The following is a 17,948-nucleotide window of genomic DNA, read 5'->3' as shown; positions in this document are numbered from 1 at the left end:
TATGATTAACTCTGAAAATTGATATGAGGCACAATAAAAAGAAAAGCAATACCTCAAACAGAAGAGAGTTCCTTCCTAGGTCTCTGCCTCACTGTAGATTTAGAATTTGGGACATTAATCAGAACATCAGGATTTTCTTTGGGTTTCCTGTACAATTAGTCTAACAAGTAGGATCTGATACATAAAAGGGGAAACTATCTTAAGTTCACTTCCCTTCATTTAAAAAGACTCAATAAGAAGTACCCCAAATCAGATAATAGTGAATTTTAACTGTGATGTGCCATAGAGATTATGAATATTTCAGATAACTATTTTAAGATGGGCTAGGTGAAATATTAAGAAGAAAGTGCTGTTCATCCTCCTGAAATTGTGACTCTGTACTGAAAAATGTTTGGAACCAAAACTTTACCTGTGTTTCAACATGTTTGGGGTTTTAAATAATTTGTATGACTATATCTATTAAGTTAAAAAAAATAGGGAAAAGGGGACTGTCAGTAAAGCTATTGCTGTGATAAACCTCAAACTGGGAAAAAGGCTGGTTTTCACTTTCTCTACCTGCTTTTTTTTTCCCAAAAAAAGAAAATCCTTATACAATAAGGAATTAAATTAAACTGCATAATTTACCAGTACACATGCATTTCATCATCTGGCTTACATACACCAGCTCTGAGTCAGAAATACTCACTGAAATGTGCTACTCTTGCAAGCACTACCTAACTTTGCTCTGCTATTAATCACTCGTGATGCAAGCATTCCCACCCATTTCTGAGAACAGTGTAGGCTGTCTGATAACTCACAGGCTTCGAGCTGCCCTTATAAAGTTGTTCCACTTGTGCATACTTCCTCATTCTGCTAGTTTGTCAGTGAAGATGAAGCTCCTCATTTACATAGTCTTGCTGAAGTCAACTTTCCTTGCTTTGACAAATGTTTTTGCAGTTATTTTAGAAGAAGAAGAGAATGCTAAAGAAGCAAAACTTACTGAAACTTGTCCCATAAAGCTCAAAGCTAATCGGAAATGTGATGAAGGAGAGGATTGTCCTTATCAGATAAATTTGCCTCCGATGACCATCCAGATACCCACAGAATTCAAACTGCTTGAGAAGACTCTCAAAGAAGTACAGACCCTTAAAGAATCAGTAAACAAGCTGAAAAAATGCTGCCAAGATTGCAAGCTGCAAGCAGATGACAACCAGGAAAGAGACAGAAGTAATGAATTCCTGCTACCCAACACTGCAGAAAACAGCGAAAGCCAAGATAACAGAGTACAGGAACTGCAAAGCAAAGTTAACAGAATGGCAACCAGCTTAAAAAATGCAAAGAGCCAGATTCAGACACTGCAGGGTCGTTTAGAGAAGCTGAGCCTCATAAACATGAACAATGTGGAACATTATGTTGACAGCAAAGTTGCAAATTTGACATTTGCTGTGAATAACCTGGATAACAAATGTTCTTCTAAGTGCCCAGCAATGCAAGCAAAACCTGGTATGTAATCTGTTAATTCTTACTGCTGTATAAGCTTTCAGTGTTTCACATTTCACTAGTGCTGGATAAACAACTTAAAATATATTTTACCCAAATGGCTGTGTTATTAAGTTCACAAGTACCTGCTCTTTAAGTGTGTATTTATACTCCTGTAAAACATTTCAGCAGCCACTAGAGGGTTACTGAGAGCTGCAGGTGTTCAGTCCCTCCTAGAGTTGGACTTCATTTAGGGACTGGAAACATTAAATTTTAAAGGACAAATTTTTTTTGCAATTTAACAAATAAACATGAAAAATTAACCTTATTTTACACCATATTACCCTTCATTAGAGACATGAAACATCAGTGACCAACACATTTTCTCCTTGGATGCAAAGGGTTAAATTTTCTCTAGGTGTGGCTTAGAAAACCGCCTTTTATTTTTTCTCACTACAAAACTGCAGATACTCTGAAAAGGGGTGCCAGGTATGAAGTGTATCTAGCAAAATGCATCATTTTTAATGGATAATAATTTTCTTTTCATCACAGCAAACACCTGTAAGGCTCAGCTAAAAAAAGCTTACTAACAGCACTTCTCGACTGGGTAACATATGTACCATCACTTTAACACTAAACTCTGTGCATTAATTTAATATATAAGGAGCATAAAAGAGAAAACAGGTGTTAGCACTGAAAAAATCCACCTTTTTCTTTTGCCATTTAATTATCCTAACAAAGGAATAGAACCAATGCTCTCTTTCTAATGTTTGCTCTTATTAAGTCAAGATTGAGGGGTTTTCTTAAAGTCATAAAGTTTTTATATTACATATAGGAATCCTTGAAAACAAGAAATGCTCCATAGATTGTCAGTGTATTCTACCACTTTGATATCAAACATAAGAAGATAAAGCTCTCGAGAGACAAAACAGAGAAAGAGGAGGCTGCATTACAATCTTTAAGTGTCTTGCTTAGCATCCAAGCTTAAAAAAAATTATATCTACACATATTGGAAATGGATAGATGTGTATGTACAGCTGAAATTCTTGAAAGTGTTCTTTGAAAAGAGGAAATAAGTAGCAATAATAAAGGTAATGCTCTTACTATATTAGTAATCAGATAAAAATCGCTACAAATAAATTATGTTCAGATACCAAGCATTCACAACAATAATGAGTAATTTTTGTTACATTAATAACGAATAATAAATCACATTCAAATACAGTACTCAGATAAAATAACAGACTAAATTACTTTTTGATATTCCTCACATTTACTGAATTGCTGGATAGTGTTCAGGGCACATGATTATGTAGATATTCCTTATATTTTTCAACAAGACACTAAAAACATTTGCAGCAGCAATATATTCATTATGAAAGCTGGCAAGGAAAACAGCTACAACTTTTTCCTATTCAGGAGCCATTCCTGCATCCACTGAAAGTAATAGTAAAACTTTATTTAAATAGGAGTTGAATTGCATTATAGAAGTATTTTATCTGAAATGTATATTCTCTGTTAATAACTGCTCTGAAATTTAGTCTACCAAAGATTTTGCACAAAGTTCAGTGAAATAAATGAGAATTTATCATGGATTTAGATTAGGCTTTAAAGCCTTTGACTCCTATACTTTGTGGTTTCATAAATGTCCAGTTTTCTGGCAAACAAGAGGTCCTGAGTCTTGCTCCCTGCTGCAGCCTGAGATCACTTCTCCCTTTCAAGAAGTAATTTGCTCAAATTTTCTAGGAAAAAATTACAACAGAATCTGAACATGAAAATGCCCATACATTCAAATCTGCAATAGGAATGAACACTATGGTTTTGACTCTTAACTGAGAACTTCTGAGAGCTCTCCGTATCTCTTAAGAACACGGAATCCTAATACCATGCTCTTGAACAGAATTAAATTAATGGATGACATTGTGGATCAAAAATGGATTTTCACTCTGGGGAAAAAACCTGGGGTATTTTTCTTCTGAATAAAACACATCACCCATTGGTGGGGAAAAGGAACCGTTAGCAGTGAATGCTGACATTGTTCTTTTCTGTAAAGCCAGCAATGCCACATACACAGGAAAGCACCATCACCTTCACCTTTCTAGGACTCACAATTACAACAGATGTAACGATTTTATTACTTTTTTCCTGCTTCCTAAAGTACAGTCAACATTAACACACAAAGCCTTCCTAATGACGTTATGTTCTCTATCAAATTATGTTTACTTAACAATAGCCAGGTTAACATCATTCCCATATGGACAAAGCTCTTTCTCTGACATACTGCCAGATGCAGCTGGAAATTTTAGGCAGGTTGTGAAGCTATACATTTAAATACAAAAGGCAGCAAGTGTGTAAATACAAAGTATTAGAAATATGAATTAAAGAAATCAGGTTGAATTTACATGAGATAATAAAAGGATAGAGTAGAGAAAGGGACAAAATGAAAGCAAATAATCAAAATGCCCTTATATTAGGCATTTTGCTTAAAAAATGTAGTCTAGCTGGGTTTTTTTAGTCAGCTATCTGATGCAGAGATCCTAGATGACATCTGTTATACAGTAAATCTGATGGAAAAGATATTTTTCCCTAGAACTGAAATTGTTGCAACACTATTTGTGATGTAAAAGCCTCTCCAATGCAAGTTCTGTATGCCATATCAGTCTGGGTAAAAATTTGTTATATTTTTAAATTGAAATTATGTTCATTCTAACACTACTTGTTCTTTCACCAGTTATACAAATAATGCAGAGAGACTGTGCTGACCATTACACAGCAGGGAGAAGGAGTAATGGAATCTACAGGATTAGCCCTGATGCCAGAAACGGGAGCTTTGAAGTTTACTGTGACATGCAAACACAAGGAGGCGGCTGGACAGTGCTGCAGCGGCGTCAGGATGGCAGCACTAACTTCAACAGAACCTGGAGTGACTACAAACATGGCTTTGGAAACCTCAGCAGGGAGTTCTGGCTAGGCAATGACAAAATTCACCTCCTGACAAGGAGCCAGGAAATGCAACTGAGGATTGATCTGGAAGATTTCAATGGGATCAGAGAATACGCCAAATACGAGCACTTCTACGTGGCCAACGAGTACCTCAAGTACCGCCTGAGCGTGCACGGCTACAGCGGCACCGCCGGAGACGCCCTCCACTACAGCCGGCACTACAACCACGACCAAAAGTTCTTCACAACCCCAGACAGGGACAATGACAGGTATCCCTCGGGAAACTGTGGTGCCTACTACAGCTCTGGCTGGTGGTTTGATGCCTGCTTGTCAGCCAATCTCAACGGCAAGTACTACCACAAGAAGTACAAAGGCGTTCGCAATGGCATTTTCTGGGGCACGTGGCATGGTATTTCTGATGATACTCCCACTGGATATAGGCAACCCTTTAAATCAGTAAAGATCATGATCAGACCCAAAAGTTTTGTGCAGTAATTCTACACATTCCTCTTAACTAGTTTGCATTGGATTGCACTCAAAATTGTACTTACTCAGTATTATACTCAGAAATCAAGTATTCAGTTATGTTTGGCAAAAGATTGTTCTAGACAAAACAACATACTTCCACATAATCTTTTTAGAGATGGTTTGACCCATATAATGCATTAAAACCAGCATTAAAATATCTGATAGTTATTGCTAAAACTTAACACCAGTTAGGTCTTGGTTTTGTTATGTAAATATTCTAAACATTGCTTTTGGTGCTTTTACTGACTGTGATATACCACATTTTATGATTTAAAACTTTTATATTGTCTTCCACAAGTTGTGTCTGAATGAATACCTACATTTTAACCTGAAAATAATTCAGAGATGTAACTAATATAAATTTGTCAACCCTTTGTAAAAAACCTAGTTTCTGTAAAACAGTCTTTTTCCATCATCTATCCTTTGTAACTTCAAAGGTATTCCACAGCAACATCAATATAAATTAAGAAAAGTACTAAAAATTATTATTTTTAAAGAACTAGAAAACAGAGGGCCACATGGTTTGCCCAAAGTCACAAAAAAAGGCTTTGAAGAAAACAAAAAACGAAGATGATTCCTCAAATTTCATCCCTTTATCAAAGGTTTATCAAAGTTGGTAGAAGAATTAAATAAAAGCAGAGGAAATAATTATAAAATCATAGAATAATTAAGTTTGGAAAAGACATTTAAGATCATTGAGTCCAACTGTTAACACAGAACTGCCAAGTCCACACTAAGCCATCTACACATGGAGAGAGTATGTACTGAACAACAACATTCTTGCTCTTTTTGGCTCCTCCATTCAAGCTCAAGGTCGTATTTGTCATTTGTAGGAGAAAGGAGACATTATGTAGCTTATTGCACATTTATGCAGGCAGGCAGACAGGAGGAAGGAAGACACATCAATAAGAATCCACATTCTTTCCATCAATGCCTCTAAATACATGCAAAGAGTTTCCAGTGCCATTTTGCTTTCTCCTGAATCCTTTAGGTAAGTCAAATGTTACAAGATGCTCTTGTAGAGACTCAAGCTCTCATTCAAATAATTCTCAATCTACGAATCATTAGATTCTAATGAAACTAAGAATTATAAATATTTTGTAACATAAGAAAATACTCTTCTCCCCTTTTTTAGACTACACGTTTTGTAGCCACAGAAACATAAAAATATACTGTCAGTTCTAAGCAAAAAAGAGAATATATGATCGAAGATTTTTTTCTAAAATATAAAAAAAAAAAAATGAAATTGTCAAATAGTGCAGGAATTTCAATTTAGAGATACTGCTATTAAATATCACATTGTAGACTGTGAGCACAAGTTTGACTGCACATATTTAGACCATGTCTCTATAAAGATAGTGACCAACATTGAGTGGAGGTGTCACTTATCTTAGCAAGAGGGTATTCTACTATCTTGCTTACACCAATCCTGAGATGCAGAAAACCTACACCAAAACTCTATATCTTTAGCAGCTAAGTGTGGTCATTGTTGGCATAGCTTTTTAGATTAAAAGAGACATGAAAAAAAAGAACACAAGTATACATCTGACCTAATACTTTATAAATATTATCTCTACTTTTTTTAAAGATTACAACAAAGGTATTATGGCTATAAGTAATGCAAATGAAGAACACTGGCAATAGCTAAATTGTAAAATATTAATATATATTTTAAAGAAGTAAATACTTTGAAGGATAGTTCAAATATAATTTGGTTTATTATATTTCAATTCTAAAGAGCAATGAAAAGTTTTAACTGCAAGATGTATCATCTTTGCTTGACAATATGTTTTGAAGCTATAGAGTATTTATTTTGGGATAAAAAATAGTTGTCTAAACAAAACAAAAAAGCAACTGATGAAGTGTTGGTTAGAAGAGTAAATATCTAATTGCATATGATTACATTTAATCATTTTGCATGAAATGCACAATTTGTTCCTATTCATTATATGATAACTAGCTAAGTGTGACTTATGGTATCTACAAGATTCCACTTGAAAATGTCTTTTTTACTACTAAGTTGTAAGAAGAGAAACTGTCCTTTTTAAATCTTGTTTAAAGGAAACTTTGTAAAACACAGAAATGTTAACAGAATAAGTAAATGTAACTAAAATCACCTTCAAAAGCTTTGTCTCATGTCTTTAAAAACAAAAAGCAAAAAAAAAAAAGAGAAAAAGAAAGTGTAATGCTGTTACAGACATCTGATTATGACCTGCCTGGAACTGTTGTAGCTGAATCTCTGTCAATATGCACTAGTTTTACAAAGTGTAACTCCATCTCCTTGTTGCAAACATTATTTGTTTTGCTTGGTGTAATAAAATAAGAATGTCCTACTGTTAAAGCTGTATGACTGTCATGGATGTACATAAGGACTACTAAAAATTCTCATAAATAATTTTATTGATTTTCTGTAAAAATTGAAGCAGTAAGAAAACTGCCAATAACCAACAGAGATTACTATGTGACATGCCAAGAGAGTACTTGCTAGTAATGGCAGTTCCTTAGAGATCTGTTTAATGATCCTTCAGCTGCCAGACAATACCAAGGGCTGAAAACTCAGATATTTTTTGTAACTGTTCATATTTTGGAAGAGGAAAAAGTAATTTCCCAATGAAGAATTTACACAACCTCTATCTTTAACATGAAACAGGAGAGGCAAACCAATGTTTTGACCTTTCAGATCACAGACAAGAATCATTAAAGGCTGTGTATACAAATATAAATACATACCCCAAATTCAATCATGCAATTTTTTGTACAAAGACAAAGCCCTTGATCTCTGCCTAAGGCTTAATAATTCAAAACATATCTTTCAGTCTATGGAAAACATTCTATATAACACTGATTAGCATATGAAGATACTTGTGGTTTTAATCCTGATAATATTTAAACAGTGAATTTTAGAGGAAAAAAATTACTAATAGTGGGTTTGCTAGCAAAATTCCTATGGCTTGTTTCCAAAATATAAAGGCACAAGCCCATGTGTTCAGTGTGATCAGCCAAGCAGACTGCAATGTCTTGGCTTCCTATACATTTCTTAAACAAAACCAAACCAAAACCAAAGGGAAAAAAAAAACCAAACAAACCAGAGAAGAAATTCAAAGAAGGTCTGAAAGCACTGGTGCTTTTTCCTTCCCTTTTAAATGCAAATACCTGTTTCCTTAATTGTGTTTATTGGGAAAGACTGCAGTCAAACTTGGAGTGAGTTGAGAACAATATGTAGCTTGACAAATTGGTGAGGGAAAAAAATTACTTTTATGTGTTTATTCAGAAAAGAACTTAAAATGGTTGCCAATCCCTACCCAGACCCCTACTGAAAAATGAAATCAAAATCAAACAAAAGTGCCAAATTTACCTAGCTTCTATGATTTACATGCCATGGAAAAACCAAAGCAGGAAGAATGCAGCTTGAATTTTCACAGAGAAAAAAAAAAATATAATTAAATACTGGCCTAAAAAGAAAGGTGATTTAAATATATTAAAATATTTTTAGATTTTTGTGTTCTTTTTCTTTCAGGATAAAAAGGTAAAAATGGTACACATAGGCCTGAAGACATTGACATAAGTTTTAAAAAAAATGGCTAAGCAATACCATCTACAGGTGCTGCTAGATACAAACATCTCCCACAATGAATTGATCTCTTTCATTCACTGCTTTAATTAAACTTTTATGGAGTTATAGTTATTCTGCCAGAAGTTAATTTGGTTGTCACACTCAATAGTAACCAGAAACAGAACAAAATTTTAAGATGGTATGTCAAGTCCAACCTTCACACAAGTCATGAGAACATGGAAATTATGAAAGCAATGCTATTTTCTAAGTCCTCAGTCATCAGCTTTTTCTTATCTTAATTAAAGGAGTAATCCATTTGGAAAATAATAATAGGAAAAAAGAACCCAAATTACCTGATTATGTTTATATAATCAAGACAAACTGGAAGTTTAATTAAGAATACATTTCAGCAGGAGTAGTATGCCATCACTTAAAATTACACTGTACAAAATAATAGTTGGCTTTACACACTTTTAAGCAATTACATGGAGTGAATGATTTTTATGGAAAAGCAGGAAGCACTTTGAGAAACAGAAATCCTCATGCCTTTCTTCAGACAGAATACAAAAGCCTCTCCACCTCACTCTGCAGTTTAACCTCCATATGCTAAATCCAAATACAAGGATTCTTTCTCATGCAGATATTTAAGGCTCTGTTCATTCAGGAGTATTTGGACACAGGTGCTTGGAATAAGTAAATCAGGAATCTCCTTTTTAACCCTTAAAGCAACCTCGTGTGTGTAACAGATGATTCTCCACCAGTGAAGTTTCTGCTGAAAGTACGATCGGTCACATTGCTCTGGCTTCCTCATCACATGGTTGTGCTGACATAAAATCCCAGGCAGACCCAGTTTTTAGTGCAAATTTGCCTTGTCTCAAATACACATTTTAGGTGAGAAAACAGGAAGAGATAGCTTTGGAAAACAATATAGCAATATAGCTGTCAAGTTTCATGAGTATCAGAAACAGCTGAGAAAAGGCCAAAATGCAAGAGGATGTTACAGTTAAAGGTTATTCCTTCCCACAGTCTCACACTGCAGAGCTCTAGTTCCTCTGTATGCTATGAAATCTGCACACTTAACTTTATAACAGCATAAAAAACCAAGACATCATAAATACTTTCAAACAGGCTTTTCAGAAATGAACAGAAATACCATCTGCTTTGTGATAGTTCAAACACAGCCAACCACTTCCTGGCCTTGTTTCCTCTCAGTATCACCTGCTATTGGTAAGAAAAACCTCTCTGTAGAATGAGCAGGTTATACCAGCTCTGTTCCCATTCCTGCTGTTTGAAAGCACTTGTAAATCCACTCAATTCCTCTACAGCTTTCTTAGGAACAGTCAACTCCTGTTGCAACAACAATTTGCTTTAACATCCACAATACAAATTATTTCCTACTTGCTGGAAGCTGTTGCAAAAAACCATACTCCAGCTTACAGAAACATAATCAGCCCTAGCTGACTTCCCAAAAGGTTTATTTAATTAGCAGTCAGATTCCTGTGCATGGAGGTGGAGACATCTGTCTCAGCTGTCTATGCCAACATATTTATATGATTTTTTGTTGGGCCAGGAGCCTTTGAGGCTTGTCATGTGGAGTGTGCCAGGATCAGCTCAAGTTTAAAAATATTGTTTGCTTTCAACATACTAACCTGTGTCAAGATTTTTATATCTTTAATAGAGCACATACATATGTGGTGAGTACTAAAACAAATTATGCACTGCTATAGTTACCATGCAAAAATATAGTGATGATCACACTTTATAACAGCAGAAAGCACATTACAGAATGTGTATGGGGACAGAAATTAAAATGGTGATTATGTAAAAAAAAAAGTTCTATCTTTTAGGTACCTTTTCTAGGGAAATTTTCATTTAAAGATAAAGAAACTTCTTATTTAAAGGAAACTTGTTTACACTCACCATTTAACCTAAGTTAGGAGAGAATTAAATGCCAGTTTGTTACCAAAAGAAATTGAAAACAACTCTAATTTCTAGAAGGGCATTGTTAGATGTGTCTATGTCACTGAAGAATTATATGAAATATTGATTCTTGGTATTTATATTTGAAAGTTGTAGCCAACCTTTATGTGACTTACTCTTCTTTCCTGCAGCACAAATGAGAAAAAGGGGAAAAATGTGAAGCACCTTTCTCCCCTCAAACAACATTCAAACACATGCATCATTCTTTGACATTAAAGCTCTTACAGATAGCAGATAGACATGAATCAGCATCAGATAATCAGAAACACAATTTGCTTGAGAATTCTTTGTCATACAGTTAATTTCTTGAGATTCTGATTGAGATTTTGCTCTGTGTTTCCACTAGAACTGAGATTTTGGCTAGCATCTTTATTAGCAGTTCAACCGCTTTTGGCAGTCAGGAGTTTGAGCTTCAAAATAGTAATGAAAAATATTCATGAAAGGTTCTTTCTGCTTCTTGGTGGCAATATGACACTTGGACATCAGAGATGAAGAAATGTAGCATAATAGTGACAATTTCCACCAAAAAAACCCGCACAAATGAAAGATTTGGTGCTGGTATCAGATAGGGGACACTGATGATTTTATAGGATATAGAGTGCAGCAGTTTACAATAGACCAGTCAGGAAAATCTCCCAAAGAAGTTTATTCTTCTGCATGTTTAGATTTAGCAAATAAATGGCTGATGTCTGTTAGCAGGAAGGGATTATTGTGGTACCTTCCAAACAAGGTGCCACTCACTGGATCTGAAGAACAGCAAAGCTTTCCATTCACAAGTGCACTATTCTGCAGAACAGGTAGCTGCTTAGTAATAAATAAAAACACTTGGTGAAAAGAAGTCATGATTAATTAGGTGGCTTTTTTTTGAACTCTGTCAAGTTTTTACTATTTCTACCTAACCCACAAAGCTAAACAATGTTACTATTAATGTCTTACTAAAAAGAAAGGAGAGATAGTGTACATGTTTTAATTCTTGCTCTTTGTACGTTTGAGTATCTGCTGCTTGCATGAGAAAAACAAGACAGGTTTGATGGGAAGAGGGCATATATCTGTTTTTAAAGGAATCTTATTATAACAAAAGGTGTCTCTTCTGATAAGTACATGCTGTGCAGGCATAAAGGACCAGCCAGTGAAACTGAGATAATATGATACAACTCTTCTTCTGTGGAAAAATCCTGAAAGCTATACCAAGTAGTTGAATCCAGCATCAATGCAAGAAACCTCTGTGGTGACCAAAGCCATATATTTATCCCTGAATTATGTATAAAGTTCAGCAAAAGAAAACAAATACGTCAGTGGAAGAGAAGAAATGTGAATAAGTGATGAAAAGCCAAACTCACAAGCAAAGTACAAGTGCAAACTGTTAAAAACTGTGGTAAAATAAATGAGTCATAGCTCTCTTCTAGAAATTGACCAAATGACCAGAAGACCTCATTTATGAAATATTATGCAAATTTCTTACTTTATTTTTCCACTGCATGTTTTTTCCTGAGTTGGGAACAACTCTAAATACTAAGTTTTTCCTGTATTTGCCATTAATGGCTTACAGTGTTACCAGTGTTAAACAAGTTAGCTTTAAATTTGATATGCAGACTAACCTCTTTGGAAAGATTTTTTGAGAAAAAAAATCAAGCAAATAATCTAATAATCTTCTAGATGAAGTCTAGAAAAATTAGTTTTCACCTTGATTAAAAATAAGGAAAACAAAGCAAAAATGCAGAATACAGTTTAGAAGAGGCATGGGGGCACTTCTGCTGCTGCCTTGGACTGAGAATAAAGGGGGTTTGTGCTGCAACAATCCTGGAAGCTGTGGGCTCCCCATACACTGGCACTGGACTGAAAACAGCAGCTTCAAACTATGTCCAGTATGATCTAATAGCAGGATAGGAAAGGTCCAGTCCTATTTTTCCCTTCACTACAAATCCTTGCCATGTCCTTTCTCCTTAGATTGTAGGCAGAGAGTGAGAGCCAGGGTAGCAAACTGATCTGACAGATCCAAGATGGAAAGAGTCCAAGGTAAAGCAACTTTAGGTAAGAACTTCAAGAAAACTATGAAGCATGAACAAAGCCTGATAAGGATACAAGATAGAGATATACATTTTTATAATAAAAAGGGCAGAAATTGGCAGGTCTCCCTTTTTAATGTGGGAAAGACAAGAAGAAAGCTTCATTGTTCACTACAAAGGAAACTTAAACTGGGATATAGAGAAAACTTTTTATAAAACCCTGGCAATGATGACATACTGGAAAAGGATATACAAAGAGCTATCTCCAGCAATTAAAGATTTAAGAATAAATTAGAAAAATATCTGCAGAGAATCTACTTCAGTGGCAAATTTGGTTTAGATTTTCTCTTAATAACTCTTCTGGCCTTACATATATAAGGATTCCATTTGATATATATTTTATATGTAAAATTTTTATATACTTCTAGTATTTCAAAAGACTCCTTAACATAAAAAAATCACAAAAGAAACTGAGCTCCAAAAGGTTTCTTCTATCACCATCATCCTATCATAGTGCCTTAGGAGCCACTTACCTGTGATTTTCCTGCAGCTATGGAGCCTTTTAAAAAAACACAATGCAATTACCTCTACAGATAGAATACTACAAGACCAAAACCAAGATCTCTGTATTCTCATTTCCCTTAAGGCCATGATCACTGTAAAAAAATAACATGATTCTCTATCAAGCACAGCATCCCGAGCAAGAATATGATACTGCTTCACAAAATTTTCTTATCACTTAGAAAAAAGTCAAAGAAATGGGGACGATATAGATAGCCTGTGGTAACAGCCTTCAATTATTAACAGCAAAAGATACACCTCAAAATAAATTACTTTGTACTGCTACAGATAGAGAAATCTGGGGCATGTGGTACCTCATCTAAACACTGAAATGCAGGACATGCTGTTAGGTCAGCGGGTGCCTGCTCCTCCTCTGTTGTCAGGCCAGTGGGTCCCTCTTGCTCCTCGGCCTTTAGGCCGGTGGGTCCCTCCTCTTCCTCTGCTCTTAGGCCGGACGGTCCCTGCTCCTCCTCTGTTGTCAGGCCGGTGGGTCCCTCCTGCTCCTCTGCCTTTGGGCCGGTGGGTCCCTCCTGCTCCTCCTCTGCTGTCAGGCCGGTGGGTCCCTGCTCCTCCTCTGCTGTCAGGCCGGTGGGTCCCTCCTGCTCCTCCTCTGCTGTCAGGCCGGTGGGTCCCTGCTCCTCCTCGCTGGGCGCTGCTGCAGCCACCTCACCGGTAGGTGACTCATTCTCAGGTGCCAGCTCTGGGTCAGCGGCACTTCCTTCATCAGCCTGACTCATTGTTTAAAGGTCTAGAAAGCAACAAAAACACCAATACAGTTCATTAGATCCAGGGATGTATCTGACTGTGAAAGATAAATGCGTAGTGTAAAAACCACTACATAAACATGTCAGACCCACATTCAAACCATAGAAGTCACAATGAGATTAGATAACTCTACACTTACAACTTCATGAAAGACTTCTATCATTCTATCATACTCTTGAGTATTTTTAAACTATCCTGAAGAAAGGTTTTATTCCAGTTAGGTAACACAGCCTTTTAATAAATGCACAGACAGAGAAATTAAAGAAGGTTGGAACAAGCAGTGTTGATGGAAAACAATTTTGCTATATTTACATTATAGAAAAATCCCATATTAATATCTGTCATATAGGAATAGAAATCTCTAAGATACTTCTATTAGAAACAGTTAGATAAGGACATTCTGTACTTACTTCTCAGCAAGATTGGACAATGCCATAAAGTTTCTATAATTTCCCTTTGTGTTTACTATCTTGGTCCAGCACTTGAGAATTATGTTCCTAAGCTTCAATCAGCAGAACTCTTTGGGATGTGTGAAAATGCCAAGGTGGGTGAGGGAAATGGGAAGTGGAATACAAGGGGATACAATGCCCCTGGTACCCTGATACATCAGCAATGTCCATCAGGTAGGTTTCATCATTACATCAAATGTGAGTTAATATCTGCAAAACCCATCTTCTGGCATAACAGCTTGTTTTGTATATCCAAAGAGTTTTAAAATACCAACTTTTTACATTAAGAGACATAAAAGGTGACAAAAATATCTCAGGAGAAAGCGAAAAGAGACATAGGGTGATCCACCAGAGGCAATAAACATCTTCCAGAGGGAAGGGAGGGGAAGAGGGACTTGTGAGGCACACAGAAAACTTGCCATGACATAGTGAGATAGGGGAGGCATGGGGCACTTGTAGAGCAAGGAACAGTTCCAAGTGGAGATGGAGGAGTTCAAGAATTCCTTCACATGTTCACTGAAGTTGTTTGAGATGACAGGAAGGGACAGATCAGTATCACAGTATTTTAGTGCAAAATTCTGGGAGAAAGATAATTGACTTTTGCAAATGTTCACCTGACACCAGAAGGTCTTCCTACATTAGCTATTTTGAAGAGGATATTGTATTCTGCTATGGAACCACATCACAATAAAACCCATATCAGCTGCCAAAGTTGCAGAATCCTCTTCAAATTAGGCAGTCTTGACATTATTTAGCATTTCACATAATATGTGGGAGACCTTCCTCTTTTAAAAAAAGAGTGCTCTCTTTGAATCTCACTATAAATCAAGGACAACCAAAATTAAAACTGTAATAAAATTAAGAAGAAATTTTGAGACTACTTCTATAATATACACCAGATCTTTTCAATGAAACAGACAGTGCAATTTGGCATTGCACAGCCAGAAAACTGACAGTTAAGAAAAGTATAATTGCTTTTATAATTGTGGTGGGAAAATGGATACAAAAGTGTTGGGTCTTTTGTATTCACCTTTTGAAAGGTCACTTATCTATAATGGTAGTGAAAGTTAAACTGGCAAGTTTATTACTTTCTTCAGCATTGTTTGGAATTCCTTCAGGAACATTTTGACTTTTACAGAGCTTTCAGTGTCTGTATTGGCTTATGGAAAAAAAAAGCAATTTCATGATCCCTCCTGGACAAGTCAAAACATTGTGAAATAACTGTAAACATCATAGAGGCCAAGAAATAAACTCTGAGTTACTGTACATAAACATGTACACACATTTATAAATAGCAAGTGATTTTTCATCCCTAAAGAGCTGCTGAATATTTGAGCAAATGCATTTTGTGTTTATGGCTACTGTTACTTTATTTGTTCCTCTCAACTTAGAATTTAGGCAGAGGGAAAAGCACTGTGGCAAAAACTCTTACTAGAACAATGCCAAAATGTGAGAGTTTCCTGGGTGCAGGCATATTCATCAGTGCTTGTATGTGAAACATACAGTTGACATCAGTCAAAAATATTCCTCTTCCCAAAACAGCAGTACAAAAGAGTCCTCTCCAGTTTGCTGGGCAGGGAGAGAATAAAAAAAAAAATCTTCTGAATCTGAAAAGTTTATAGTGTTAAGACACAACTATAGAAATCTGAGACAGAAAAAAAACATTAGAAAAGCCTCAGCTAGGGTGACAAGCCCTTGTCTCCATGTGGTTTTAAGAAAGAGCAGACATAAACATGCAGGTTTATGGGGCATTAAATAAGTTTAGCAGTCTTCCATGACCTGCTACATTACTAAATATATAATTCAGCTTATATAAAATTAGATCTATAAACTTCAAAAAGCAAAGTGGAAAATTTGTGTCTTTGCAGTATCTGGTAAATAAAATGTCTAATTGAAATAGGACTGAAAGTTGTCATGATTTCTATCTTCACGGAATAGCCCGACAAGTAAGAATGTTTTCAAACTGGAGAACTGCAAACAATATCACAGCCTTGATCCAAGACACAGAATTGCAGAGAACAGGAATTACAAGGTTGTTTTGGAACCTGGGTCAAATCAGGCTGAGAACTGTCTTGTGAAACAGCTTCAGGGCAGCAATAATAATAGTAGTAATAAGAGAAGTCTAAACTCAGATTCCCCAAACTAACTTCAGCTTCTTTACTTCTGTCTCTCTCTAGCAAACAGCAACGTTCATACACAAATCAGTGCAGAATTTAGGTAGGTGACACTCAGCTGCATTTGTTATATTCAGAGGGACAGATGCAAAAAGCAGTAAAATTTTATTCTGAGCATAAAGAGATTCAGGTCCACATATGAAGGTGAATCACCTATCTCTGTGTTGTCATCTTATTGCAGGGGTTCCACACTGCTGTCTCCTATCACAAAGCTCCATGCCTTCTTGGTGTTTCTTGTGGACAGCTCCTCAGGGCACTGCCTTTTTCTTCTCCACAAAGCAACCAAATGACCCCAAGTCCCTTCTCAACAGTCATCTCACTCTTTTATAGCATTTTCTTCTCATTGGATACAGCTGTGCCTGTTAAAGTCAGGCCTGCTCCTAATCTTTGATAATTGGCCCAGCTGCAATTCCTCAAGGATAAGATTGCTTTCTACACTATCTTTATTTTCTTATATTCTATCCCCCTACATCTCTGCACAATTCCAGCCTACAATGGATGCCTGGGGAGGGAGAGAAGTACCCACCACTCATGGTGTGGTGATGCTTCTATGAACCCATGCCCTTTCTCCTTGAACTCACTCCAAACTTTCAGTACTGGTAAAATCCAGGGGAATGGAGATTTTCATTTACCTTGGCATGACGTGAGTAACCAGCGCTTCTTGTTGCATCTGGCTCCTTGATGTCACCTAGTTCTTTTACTGGATGAGTCACTGAATAATCACAACTTTTCTATGCCACTAGGTTTATTTCTAACGTTGAATCATCATTTGACAACCCTTTTTCTAGGCTGAAGCAGCCAATCCACCTGCTGTCACTGGCATGAAAGCCTTTCTCTGCCTTCCACTGTCCTTATCCTTCTCCAAAACTTTTGCAGTTCTACCATATCCTCTTCAAAGAGAAGGGATGAGACCTACAGGTAATATTAATAACAGGAGCACCACAGATTTATTCTATCGCACAGTGATCCTCTTTCCATCCCTTAAAATGATTTTTAATGCTTTTTCCCTAATGTTAAAGTAGAAGACCTTTTGTTTTAACTGGGCAGAGTCTGTGCTTCAGCATGAATGGATGTGAGTCTCAACAACAAAACCATGCCAACAATGCTAAACAATATTAAACAATACTTGAATCTAAAACTGCATCATGTACAATAGGATATTATCAAAGGCATGTGAATCAGCATGGATTGTTTGATTAGACTGTACAACCTCACCACTTTGGGGAAATGAGAGCGCACCATAAACTGATAACAATTTCTACCTAAACTGCTCAACAATTTCCTTCATAAGTTCTGCTGTTTTCCCTTGTTTTTAAGTCTCTGCTATTTGGGATAGAACCACCCTGAGCCACACACAGACTTTATCTGCTGGACTTCTAATTAGATATGGCTAAGATAAGGAGAATTTGAATGGTAAGATTTGTCACTTCCATTTCACATGGTTTCCATGAGGAACTTACTTTCCTCAGGAAACTTCTGGTAGTGTGACAAACAAGAAAATCCCTGAAATCCAAACCATTGTGTGCTTTGC

General features: G+C 36.3%; 2 protein-coding genes across 2 annotated transcripts in view; one reads left to right on the top strand and one right to left on the bottom strand.

The window, feature by feature from the left end:
- The window catches only part of CCDC146 (coiled-coil domain containing 146), a 61,697-nt gene extending 44,997 nt beyond the window's left edge, over positions 1-16,700 (bottom strand). The window contains exons 1-2 of the mRNA XM_064702914.1: positions 16,571-16,700; positions 13,344-13,777 (exon numbers count right to left, since the gene is read on the bottom strand). Coding sequence (XP_064558984.1) covers positions 13,344-13,766 — 423 coding nt within the window. The 5' untranslated portion in view covers positions 13,767-13,777; positions 16,571-16,700. The remainder of the gene's footprint in view (positions 1-13,343; positions 13,778-16,570) is intronic.
- Positions 744-6,549, top strand: FGL2 (fibrinogen like 2). The gene is made up of 2 exons (XM_064732956.1): positions 744-1,482; positions 4,190-6,549. Exons 1-2 carry the CDS (start codon positions 744-746, stop codon positions 4,894-4,896), a joined length of 1,446 nt encoding a protein of 481 aa, XP_064589026.1. The 3' UTR covers positions 4,897-6,549.
- Positions 16,701-17,948: the final 1,248 nt, after the last annotated feature.

The sequence above is a fragment of the Zonotrichia leucophrys genome, chromosome 1A, assembly GCF_028769735.1.
Source record: "Zonotrichia leucophrys gambelii isolate GWCS_2022_RI chromosome 1A, RI_Zleu_2.0, whole genome shotgun sequence".
NCBI lineage: Eukaryota > Metazoa > Chordata > Aves > Passeriformes > Passerellidae > Zonotrichia > Zonotrichia leucophrys.
Note: the sequence above shows the minus strand (reverse complement) of the source record. Positions and strands in the feature narration are given on the sequence as shown.